Source organism: Canis lupus, chromosome 6 (assembly GCF_011100685.1).
Source record: "Canis lupus familiaris isolate Mischka breed German Shepherd chromosome 6, alternate assembly UU_Cfam_GSD_1.0, whole genome shotgun sequence".
In the NCBI taxonomy this organism is placed as follows: domain Eukaryota; kingdom Metazoa; phylum Chordata; class Mammalia; order Carnivora; family Canidae; genus Canis; species Canis lupus.
In genome coordinates this window covers 24,868,116-24,880,711 of record NC_049227.1, presented here as the reverse complement: position 1 = coordinate 24,880,711, position 12,596 = coordinate 24,868,116, and the positions used below count along the sequence as shown (strand labels likewise).

At 39.8% G+C, this 12,596-nt stretch overlaps 1 protein-coding gene across 2 annotated transcripts in view; it reads left to right on the top strand.

The window, feature by feature from the left end:
- LOC479821 (acyl-coenzyme A synthetase ACSM4, mitochondrial) overlaps nucleotides 1-12,596 on the top strand; it is a 55,276-nt gene that overhangs the window by 27,296 nt on the left and 15,384 nt on the right. Inside the window, exons 3-6 of one of the 2 annotated variants that reach the window (XM_038540168.1) lie at nucleotides 998-1,182; nucleotides 5,276-5,522; nucleotides 7,430-7,640; nucleotides 11,633-11,840. In XM_038540168.1, coding sequence (XP_038396096.1) covers nucleotides 5,325-5,522; nucleotides 7,430-7,640; nucleotides 11,633-11,840 — 617 coding nt within the window. In that variant the 5' untranslated portion in view covers nucleotides 998-1,182; nucleotides 5,276-5,324. Of the gene's footprint in view, nucleotides 1-961; nucleotides 1,183-5,275; nucleotides 5,523-7,429; nucleotides 7,641-11,632; nucleotides 11,841-12,596 lie in introns of those variants that run through there. The other variant, XM_038540169.1, reaches the window with a different exon arrangement.

The window sequence follows — 12,596 nt, the reverse complement described above, 5'->3', positions numbered from 1 at the left end:
CACCCCACACACACACCAGCTAAGCCTGTGTTAAGTTCTATGGTTTCCTAAAGAAATAGGGGAATGGAATGCACAAGGGAGCAGGATGCCACCTTCTAATGAACACTATTATTAGTTGAGCCTGTGCTATTGGCCAGGTGCTATCTTCCTCTTATGATTACATCAGACCCACCCAGATAATCTCAAGGTCCTTAACTTAATCATGTATGCAAAGTCCTTTTTTGCTGTATAAGGTAACATTCACAGTTTCTGGAGGTTAGGACATGGATATTTTTGGAGAGCCTTTTTTCAGTCAACCACACTGGGCTTAGCCTTGGAACTTCATTCATTAGAGGACCAAGGAGACCTATTGATGTCTGAGCCCATGAGAGATACTCTCTTCTGCATATCACGTGGGGTACCAATGAACTCTGAAGGTGAAAAATGTCACTGGTCTGATCTCTGTCATCAATAAGCAGCAAGCAACATGTAAGCACAGACTTCACTAAACCCAATTCCTGTTGCCAGCAACTGCCATTCACAAAGACACAAACTGGCAAAGTTTGTGTTCAAACCAGTCAGCAACATCATCTCAAAATTATTTCCAAATGAGTTCATGTCAAGACAGACACCTTGTAGTGACTAGCACATAGTCAATGCTCAGTAAAAGCCATGAGTTTGAAGGATTTCTCATAATTTAATCAACGAGTTGAAACTTCAGATACGATTCCCTTAGCTGTCCTTGCTAGGATGCCAAGCTATATCCAGCTATGATGCCATAAGAGTCCAGCTATGCCATAAGAGTCAAGCATGCCAATATCCCAGGCTCCTTGAAAGTCATGAGAGGTCTGATAATGGGCTATGGAGCAGTATGGATCTTGATATCATCAGCTCCATGGACAAGAAGAGTCCACTAATGTGCTGGGGCTTAGCACTGAACCATAAGAGGAAGTTGCTCCTGCATTTCTTCTTTCCCCTCCCAGCTTTGTCTTATAGGTTGCTGTCGCTTTAACCACAGGGTGTCCAGAGAAACGACTCTCCTCCCAAGGGACTATGATCCTTCCAACTGTGCACCAGAGACTTGGGACTATAATAGCATAGATCCCACCACAAGAAAAGAAGGAAGGAACCAATTTTTTGGCAGATACGGAGCTGAATCTTGTGAAGGAGTGGAAGGACTTTCTGGATTAATACCATTTTCTGGTAAGGAAAAAAATGCATGCAGTAACATGGTAGTGACTCCAGTAATTGAGAAATTCTGAAAGTGTATTATTTAAATGTAGAGAACAGCAGTAAGAGTCATGTCACCTTGCCATAATTGGGTAACTGCTGATCCAACTCTAGATAAATGTCCCTTTGACAGGAAAATGGACTGTTCTACTTTATGAAAGTTGTTAGAAATATAGCAGAAATCTGTGATAGCATTTTCTTGCATTGGCTTTGGAATTTGTGCTGCTTGCTCCATGAATGGCTTTTGTTAATTACTCACAATTCAGGGCCTCAGTCACTTCATATGTAAAACAAAATGCTTAGGGAACTTTGGTGGCTCAGTCTGTTAAGCGTCTGGACTTTTGATTTCCACTCAGGCCATGATTGCAGGGTTAAGATCTCAGGATCAGGAGATCAATGTCCGTGCCTAGTCTGGAGCCTGCTTAGAATTCTCTATTCCTTCTGCTCCCCACTCGAGTCCACTTGCACTCTTTCTCTATTTTAGTATATGTGCTGCCGAAGTGAGCACGCACTCTTTCTCTAAAAAAAATTAAAAAATAAAAATTAGACAAAAGTCCTTCTCTGAAGGGTGTTGAGAGAATTAAGCAAGATATTACATAAAAAAAAACAAACAAACAGTGCTGAGTACACACCAACTGCTCAAACATCTTTCCACTGGCAAAGTTTCCCTCAACACACTGGAAATCACTAAGACTTTAGAAATCACCTACTTAAATTCTCTTACTTTTATAGATACCTTCCGGAAATGTTTTGCTAAACACATGTATATACAATTTCTACCTAAAAGAGTCAGTGATTCTCAGATTTGATCCTGGAATCATGTGAACTTCCCGCAGGATCCAAAGTCAGGAAATGGCTGTGCTGAATGCAAAATGACGGCTCTTCAGTTTCATGATCTTCCTAACGGCCTATCCCTACAAATCTACCCAGAAAATCAATAGCAGACCGAAGAGATAGAAAGAAGAAATGTTACTGGCAAAAAAATTTTTACAGTTTAAATGAAAAATCCTCCTCTGAGATATCTTGATTTGCATTTTATTAGTAATGATTGTGTGTATATGCAAGACCTATTTCACTGATGATGCACATAATGCAGGTAATGCTGAAGTGTATATTCAGATCAGATCTATTTTATGATATTTAGTTTTAGACTTGTTGGTATGTTAATTTGATGATATGGCAAATTTATCTATGGAGGTATGGGTAATCAGAACAATTCATCAAATTGATTAAAAAAAATTCATCATTTCTTAATTTGGAGAAGAGAAAGATTTGCATTAAAAACTATGTGCTCTGTTATCTGCACTATTCTCCTTAGGAAGCAAGAATTTTTCAGGTGTCCCATGTCTTGATAATCTTTCCAATTCATCATTAAACTGGGTCAAAATGATGGAAGTGAAGACTAGAATGCCTCAGACTGATGGGGCTGAGTTCAGCCTGGAGCACAGTAACAGGGCATTTTTTAAGGCAAAAATAAGCTACCAAAATGTTGGTGGCTCCAATCCAATAGCTTTTCTAGTTCTTTTCTGGTTTTTTTTATCGTTGTTGTTGTTGTTGTTGTTGTTGTTTATATCAAACAGTGAAAGCCTTCTGCAATAAACAGTTTTGAAGTTTGATTTTTAACATGCAGGGTTTACTGAGTCCTAGCTACCCACCAGGCACAGTGCGAAGGCACACTTAAAACCCACAACTACCAATGAAGAAGGTACTACCATTATTTTCATTGCACAGATGAAATGAAACTTGAAGATATTAAGAATCTTGTCGAAAGGCATCCAGAGAGACAAGTGTGGCTGCAAGTATGTATGTGGTCTATGTGCTTGCGTGTGTGTGTGGATGTGTATACGTGTGTGTGTGTGTGTGTTTAGGAGAGAAGTGGGGTCTCACTTTCAGCAAAATGATAAATCATAAGCATAGCCCCACTACTTTCCTTTTCCCCACCCTTCTCTATTCTTGCTACATCCACCACACTTGCCCAGGTGGTTCTTTTTCTTTCTTCCTTGTGGATTCTTGACATAATGGAGATTAATGATGTTGCCAGAAATAGCTCTTCCTATGCTATAGTAAGTTGCATTTGCACCAAATGGGGCTCTTGCTTCTCCAGACATCACCCTGAGCAGCAAAGAAGGCTTGACAACAACAATGAGGGGATGGTACACTTTACATCCTTTGTTCTGAGGCAGACTCAGACACCCTTTGCACCTGAAGATTTTTCCATTCCATACAAGGCAACTAAGTTGGAGGACCAAAAGGCAAAAAGATAAGGGTATTCATTTGCAGCAAGAAACCTTTATTAAAGAAGGCAACACAAGGAGGCTAAATAGCAGAGAGGTTTAGTACACAAGCTCTGAAGTCAGATCATACAGGTTGAAACCTGGTGTCTGCCACTATGAGATGAATGACCTTAGGCAAGTTACTTAAGCCTACATAGGTCTCAGGTTCCCCATCTGTAAAATAGAGATAATAATGGCACCAACTTCACAATATTGTCATGAATACTAAATAATATCAGAAATGCAAAATGCCTGGTCTACAGCAAGCACTTAATAAATAAATACTGGCTTCTATTATTGAAGACAGCCCTGTAAATCATGTGAAGTGCTAAGGATAAAATACATAGTCTCTACCCACACCATCTAGGTAGGTTAGGGAGACAAGGTATATATATTGAAAACAACAATTAATAATTTTAGGCAAAAAACTGTCACGTGAGGAACATTTTTAAAAAATATTTTACTTGTTTATTCATAAGAGACACAGAGAGAGAGGCAGAAACATAGGCAGAGGGAGAAGCAGGCTCCTTGCAGGGAGCCTGATGCTGGACTGGATCCCCAGACCTGGGATCACGCCATGAGCTGAAGGCAGACGCTCAACTGCTGAGCCACCCAGGCAGGCATCCCTCATGCGGGGAATATTGATGCATATTATGGAAATTCAAAGGAAGAAATAACAGTATTATGAAAATAATGTTAAATTACAGATGGCAGTAGGAAGGTGACTTACCAAGGTCACATAAAGCTAGTTTTGAAAGAGTCCAGAGTAAAGTCCAGGTATCCTGATGTATAAAGTAAAACTATTTCATGAACTTATGCCACCATAGTACTAATGAAAATAATCTCTTTTTTTTAAGATTAAAAAAAATTTATTCATGAGAGACACAGAGAGAGAGGCAGAGACATGGGCAAAGGGAGAAATAGGCTCCCTGCAGAGAGGCCTGATGTGGGACTGGATCCCAGGACCTTGGATCATGACCTGAGCCAAAGACAGATGCTCAACCACTGAGCCACCCAGGCACCCTGAAAATAATCTTAACAAAAGCATTAGTTAAAACTTTGAATGTACTGTCTACATGCTGGGCATTTTTACACACATTATCTGATTAAATCTTCATTATAACCCTAGGAGAGAGGTATTATATTCCTCCCCTCCCCCATATTACAGGTGAGAAAATTGAGGTGCAGGAAAGGTAAGTGATTTCCCCAAGGTCCTACCTTCAGAAAGTTGCTGAGCCAGGACTTAAATCAAGGTTTGTAACCAATTGTAATGAAGGACTGAGGGGAAAGGAAGGCAGGAAAGCCAAAAGGAAGCAGAATGACAAACTAAATCTTAGGGCTAGAAATGGACATTCATGAAAAGTGAATGGACTTCTTTTACTGGAAGAGGAAATTCAAGGAGAGGAGTTAGAGAATAGTTAGAATCGAGTATGAGACAGAAGCAGGGTTTGAATGTCCACTGTGGCAACAAATATTCTGTTTGTTTATTGTTTGGTTGGAGAAGAGGATAGGGACAGAAGGTGGGAGCTTGACAAATCTATAGTCATCAATTTTGTTTTGTTTTGTTTTTAAGAATAATCTGATCATAGACAGAATGAAGAGAGAGAGGCCAGTGGTGGGGAGACTGAGCAGCGGCTGACTGCCACAACTCTGAAGACGTATGGGTCTTTTTCAGGTGTTCTCCAGCTTCCAGCGGGTGTGGGAGGGGTGGCACACAGCTACAATCCACTCCCCAATTTCACCACAGAGCATTTGGAGAGAGACTAACCCTCTCCACTTATCTCTCCCCACAGGCTGCTGAATTTCCATATTCACATCAGTTGACAAAGCCCTTTGGGAATCATGCTGTTTTTCCGCTACCAGTCATTCAGATTCATCTGGCTTGCCAAGCCAACAGGCCGGTACCTTCACAAAGATCACCAGCTCTGTGCCTCTCTGACTCTTGCTGACTTTGAAGCCATAAATCGCTGTGAGAAGTCATTGCCTAAGAAATTTAACTTTGCTAGGGATGTGCTGGACCAGTGGTCCCAAAAAGAGAAGGTATGACATGACAGGCTTCCTTTAGATGCTTGGTATTCACATACGTCTTAGGCTCCCATTTCCTTGTTCTGTGGTCCATTTCCACCCAGTTCTTTCAACCTTTTTGCTTTCCTTTGTTTTCCCCTTACCCTTCTCTCTCCCAAGGGAAGATCTCCCCCCCCCCCCCCCACCCAAGGGAAGATCTTTGAAACGAAACTCCACATGCTGTCTTTCTCTGGAGCCTCCTCAGTCCAGCTCATGGTGGTCACTTATAGAGTCCTGCCTCTTTTTCCTTCATTTTCTTCAAGTCCCATGCAGCAGCTCTTTGCTCTGTATTCATTTGTTTGAGCTGGCCATAGGCTTATCCAAAAAGCAGTCATTTGAACTTTGATTTTCTAATGACAGTCATTTGAACTTTGATTTTATAATGACAGTGATTAGGAGAAAATCAGATGTTGAAAAGAATAAAGCAAAAAGCCTTGAATGTTTGCAGTGTAGCCTCAGGTCAAGTCCCTGCTTCCTGACCCCACCCCACCCCAGGCCCTGAGCTAGACACTTACCCACCAGTGATTACCAAAATTCACTGCAAGGAGTTGTGCCTCAGCAAATGCAGGCACAAGATATACAAGACATCAAATAATGTTGAATCAATCTTTCTTATTAAATTGAGGGGAAAATCTTCCTTTAAATCCATTTACATCTTTAACAGCCTCTCTTATTCTTGCTAAACTCTTTTTTGAACAGAAAGAGCAGGTAGTAGTTGAAAATCTCTGGACAAAATTTAAGGGCATACTTTGTTTTTAATGTACTTATTTTTCAGTAACCTATTTTTCACAAGTAGTAGCTGGTTCTCCAGTTATGGTGATGAATAAAAGCATTTTCCTTCTTAAGTAAATGTACATAAGAAAAATGAGCAGATGTAAAGAAAAATACAAAGAACAATAGCACAGGTGTGGACAGATCTGGCAAAAAATAGTGATACTCCAATGACTAAAGATTGAGAAATACCGGCCTATATTATTTCATCTAATCCCCATTACCACCCTGGGGGGTTGCAGATAAAGAAATTAACCTCATAGAAGTTAAGCTTCTTATCCAAGGTCACCAGTCTCAAAGGTACAGGAACCAACTCCTGATTTTAGGGAGCTTATACCCATAGGGCAGGGCCTATATCATAGTGTCATGGAGTCATCTAGCATTTGAGCAAAATGTTGCAGGAATACAGCACAGCTGAAAGAAGAAGAGGAGGTTAAGAAAAGCTTCACAGAGGAAATAAAATGGAAATTGAGTTTTGAAATGTTTTCCAACCGGGGACAGTAAAAGCAACGTTCCAGATATTCCAGATAGGGGAAGAAAGGAGGAATAATTTTTTTTCCAGGTAACACATAAAACAAAGAGGTATTGCAGCATGGACAGTGTACTTTGTAGAATCATATGAAAAGTTTCCTCCAGGAATCAATCTCTTGGTGAGCCTCCCCCGAAAAGCCCACCATCTTATTCCTTGTTACCTATGAAATCCATACTTTAGCCTTTTGGGTTAAAAAAAAAAAAAGATGTTAAGTTCCTAATCAACCTTAGTACAAGTGGGGTTATTTGGATGGAACAGACTGTTAACTTGAGCAAGAAAAAAATTTATTGGACATGGGAGTGCTCACAAAACTGGGTTGCAAGCCATACAGTCTCAGCAAGACCAGGAACCAGGACAGCTCCCTGGGGATATGTAAGCACCAAAAGCCCAATGAATAATTACCCTGACGGGTTGTCTCATCTAGGCTGTATTCAATAGGAGAGTTCCCCCAAAGACAAACTGGGGTGCTGTGACTGGAATCTACCAGCACAAATGCTGAGGGGAAGTAATGGCAGATGTCCCATCTATTTGGTAGACCAGTCATGTAAGCCTTCTTTCTTTCCCATGTGCCCCTTGCCAGACAGGAGAGAGACCAAGCAACCCAGCCCTGTGGTGGGTGAATGGCAAAGGGGATGAAGTCAAATGGAGCTTTGAAGAACTAGGCTCCTTTTCCCGAAAGGCTGCCAACGTGCTCACCAAGCCCTGTGGCCTAAAGAGAGGAGACCGAGTGGCCGTGATTCTGCCCCGTATCCCAGAGTGGTGGCTTGTAAACGTGGCTTGTATGCGAACAGGTCAGTGCCAATATTTAACATTTATTTTTATTTTCTTAAGATTTTATTTATTCATGAGAGACACACAGAGAGGTAGAGACATAGGCAGAGGGCGAAGCAGGCTTCCTGGAGGGAGCCCGATGTGGGTCTCGATCCCAGGACCCAGGATCCTGACCCAAGCTAAAGGCAGATGCTCAGCCACAAGCCACCCAGGTGCCCCAACATTTCTTTTTTCAAAAAGAGAGAGAGAGAATGAGAGTGCACAAGCAAGGCAGGAGGGAAGGGCAGAGGGAGAGAATCTCAAGGCGATGTGGCACTGAGCACAAGCCAGACATAGGGCTCCACCTCATGACCCTGAGATCATGACCCAAGTAGAAACCAAGAGTCAGATGCTCAACTGACTATGCCACCCAGGTGGCCCGATATTTAACATTTTTAAATTATGCAGAAACAGAAAGAAAATGAAATTTGAGTTTTTTCTGAATTGTTCTGACTGAAGCTATGCTTAAAAAGAACAAAAAAATAAGAGTTGAGATGAAGAGCAACCATGATGGAATAATAAGAACAACTATTATTATTAATAGGTGGGTATTGCAAAAAGAAAAAAAAAAAGAAGTTTGCAAGGAGGAAATTGAGGTTCAGAGATATTAAGAAGTTTATCCAAAGTTGCACAGCTAGAAAGTTTTGAAATTGGGATTTATTTATTTGTTTATTTTTAGAGATTTTATGTATTTGTTTTTTAAGAGTGAGACAGGACTAGATGGGGCAGAGGAAGAGAGAATTTCAAGCAGATTCCACACTGAACATGGAGCCCAGTGGGGAGCTCAGTTGCACAACCATGAGATCATGATCTGAGTTGAAATGAAGAGTCAGATACTTAACCAACTGAGCTACCCAGGCACTCTGCATTTGGGATTTAAACAGAGAATTCTATCAAAGCAAATGTGGATAATAATGCCTCTTGGCATAGCTGGTTATGATACATTTATCTAGATTATCAAGAATTTACTTTCTTAAATATATTTGGATTCTCCCTGATAAGAAAATACTAATGAAATAAAAAGCATTTTAGAATGTAAGGACATTTAAGAATATGACTGTGGATCCCAGTTGGAAAACCTCGGCCTCTTTTCAGGCAAAAAGATTAATGTATACATTTTCTACCAAAGTAGTAATTTTAATGTACCCCAAATAAAAATTATATAGTATTGTTTTCCCCTCTAGGACAGAAGTTGACAAAAACCATGGCCTACTATTTTCATAAACAAAGTTTTAAAGTTTTAATGGAATACAGCCATGCTTGCACATTTACATATTGTCTATATAGTTCTTTTTGCTCTGCAACAGCAGAATTCCTAATTGAGACAGAGCTGGAATGGCCCACAAAACCTAAGATATTTACTATCTGATATTTACTATCTTTACTCAAAAAGTTTGCCAATCCCTACTCCAAAGCATGGTATGTTTATAAATCAAAAATAAATAAGAATACCAAAGGAAAAACTACTGTAGAGAACACAAAAATGTTTCTTACAATATCATTAATAAGATAAAAAATTCAAAACAACTATATAGAAATGATTAAATAAATTATGACTTAGCTAACAAAGATTTAAAGAGGTATGTTCATTGTTAGATGAAATTATGATACCTCAAGTTGACATGATATCATTAAAAAGACAATTATAAGGATTTCATAATAGGGTTGAAAAATGCTCTTATTGACAATATTAATTTTTTAAAAAAAGCAATAGATAAAATTCTTTTTGCATTCAAGATAAAAAGGAACTTGGAAATGTGAAACCAATTGTGGGTTGGAAGGAGATTAAAGGTGGTTTGTCATTAAAAATGTAATCAATATTACTTAACATAATTTAAGCAATTTGCGAAATGCCAAGATTAAAAACAAACCCACAAGCTGAATAGTCAAAACATTCAGTTACTTAAATATTAAGCAAGCAGCTGAGGATTGTTTTCTAATTCAGAATTATTAAATCTCTTGAGTAAATATTGAGATGCTTGTATTGTACATGGCAAAATATTTTGCTTTTACTATAAAGTGTGTACAGCCTGAAATCCACCAGAAGAGAACTTTTCCTTAATCCTCACACTATCCACTGAACACATTGATGTCACAAATCTACCAAGAATATTAATAATTTCCAAGCCTTTAAGAACAAGTGTTTGCAAAATAAATAATCTTATATTTTTATATAGAGTGTACTATCTGAGATCCTATAAGGTATTTTCTTAATTAACTTCCTTAATGTCATATATTTATTCATTTTCTCAAGAGGTGATGACATATGAGAGTTTTAAAATATATTCAATTAGGGTGCCCCAGTCGGTTTGTTAAGTGTCTGCCTTTGGCTCAGGTCATGATCTCAGGGTCCTGGGATGGAGCCCTGGATTGGGCTCCCCACTCAGCAGGGAGTCTGCTTCTCCCTCTCTCTCTGCTGCTCCTCCTACTTGTTCTTTCTCTCTCTCTTGTCAAATAAACAAATAGATAAAATCTTTAAAATATATTTTTTATTGAATATATATGCATTCAATGTATATTGTCTCCTTTCTAGGAATTCAAATCCACATCTCCCATTTCACCAGGAAATTCTCCAAGAAATAAGTAGTCTGCTATATAGCACAGGTCTTGGGAGCCTAGGAAAGGTGTCTTTGAAACCTGGTTCTACCTCTTACTGACTTTGGGACCCTTGGGCCAGTTGTCATGTCTCTGTCCTGGGATTGATTTTACATGAGATAGCAGACACATAATAAGTGCTTAATAAATGGTAGTGGCTATTCGTAACACTTTATATACATTTCACTTTTCCTTGCTGATTCACGTTAAAAAGTGCAAACCACCTTCTCTCTGTCTTTCATCTAATTCTCCCATATGATTTTCTCATAAGGAACAGGTATTTTAAAAGCAGGGCCATCTCAGGCCAGTGTTTAGAATGGAGTGAAAAGTGAGATATACTAAGCATTGAGAAAGGAGTATAGGTAAACTTTGACAACTCCAGACCACTGGGAAGACCCAGGTTTGAAAGTTGACTCTGCCACTCACTGGCTGTGACTCAATATCATATCCCAACTGCATGGACCAACATGGCTGCTTGTAACAGTGGCCTCTAGGCTCTTCTGATTGCAAAATCTATCAAGAAAATATTTGGGATACACATCATCCCATCTGGATATAATTATTTTTATTGTTCTGTACAATATAGCATGCATGCTATAAAATATACACAAGATGAGATAAAAATATAAAGAATACTAATATCTCAATAAAAGTTTTTTTAATTCTAATTTCTTGGGACACCTGGGTGGCTCAGCGGTTGAGCATCTGCCTCTGGCTCAGGGCGTGATCCCAGGATCCAGGATCAAATCCCACATCGGGCTCCCAGCGAGGAGCCTGCTCCTCCCACAGCCTGTCTCGGCCTCTCTCTCTGTGTGTCTCTCATGAACAAATAAATAAATCATAAAAAAAAATAAATTTATTATAATTTTTCTTCTCATCTTCAGTGGATTACCTTGCAGAACTCACTTTGAGGACCATTGGTTCAGAAGATTGAATAATGTTCCTGAAAATGTGTTATGAGCTATAAAGTGCTATTTAAGTATGACATAATAATGATTCAAATATTCCACAAAAATGTTACATAATGATAGCGCACCATTATAATGCCTATTATATGCCAGACACTTACTATTATGTTCCCCATTTTACAGATAAGGAAAGGAAGGCACAGAGAGATCAAGTAACATGTTCAAGGTCACAAAGCTAGTAAGTCACAAGGACAGAATTAGACTCATAGACTGTCAAACTCTGAAGCCACTGCTCTAAGAGATCTCCCTCTCTAAGGCCCTGTAGAATATCCCTGGGGACCAAGACAGGAGTAACCAAAGGCTGTATTTCATAGCTCCTCCCCACCCAAGCACAAAGCCCATTTCCATAGTCCACAATGTTACCTAATGGACAAGATTGCTATCTCAGCTCAGGGCTCTCTCTTTCCCAGGGCTGGTCTTCATGCCAGGAACAACCCAGCTGACAGCTAAAGACATTCTCTATCGGCTGCAAGCATCCAAGGCCAAATGTGTTGTGGTCAGTGAGGACGTGGTCCCAGCTGTGGAGTCCATCATGTCAGAGTGTCCCAACTTGAAGACCAAACTCCTGGTGTCCTCACACAGCCAGGATGGGTGGCTCAACTTCCAGGAATTATTTCAGTGAGTATTTTCCCCACCTCATCTGCAGTACCAGCAATAACACCAATCACAACTGTATCTCAGTGTCACCTAGCCTCCAAGGACTTAACAATAGTGTCAGTTGATTTAGACTCCTTCCCATAAAAGAATCACCTAATAGGAGATTTTTAAGGACAGAGGAAAGGATGTAGCTCTGCCTCCATTTCCCTACCTCCTACCATGGCTTGTGATGAATATCCTGCATGGTTTGGCCCTAGCCTAATTCTAGACCACATCTCCCACTACACTCACAGCCTTGACTCCCTCTGGCTACCTTTTTATTCCTCAAACATGCCCCACCCCAGGGGCTTTGCACCTGTTGTTTCTTCTGCCTGGAATGCTTTTCCCTAGTCCTCTTCAAGGACTAGGTAAAGTTGATTCCTTCCAACAGACTCTAGCTCAAATGTTTTATTCTCAGTGAAGCTGTCTCTGACCATCCTATCTACAGTAGAATTCCAAGCCACTCTATCATATCACCCTGTTTTTTTTCTTTTTTTTTTACCTTGTTTTCTTCATGCACTCATCACTATCTGAATATCACATCCAGTCATCTGTTCCCTTATTTACTGTGTTTTTCTCCTCTATAATAAAGGTTGCCAAAATAGAGCCCATGGGCCAATTCAGGCTCAGCACCTGTTTTTGTAAATAGGGTTTTATTGGAACATAGCCACACCCATGTGGCTGCTTCCATCTTATAAGAATAGAGTAGTTGCAGCAGGGACCATATAGCCCACAAAG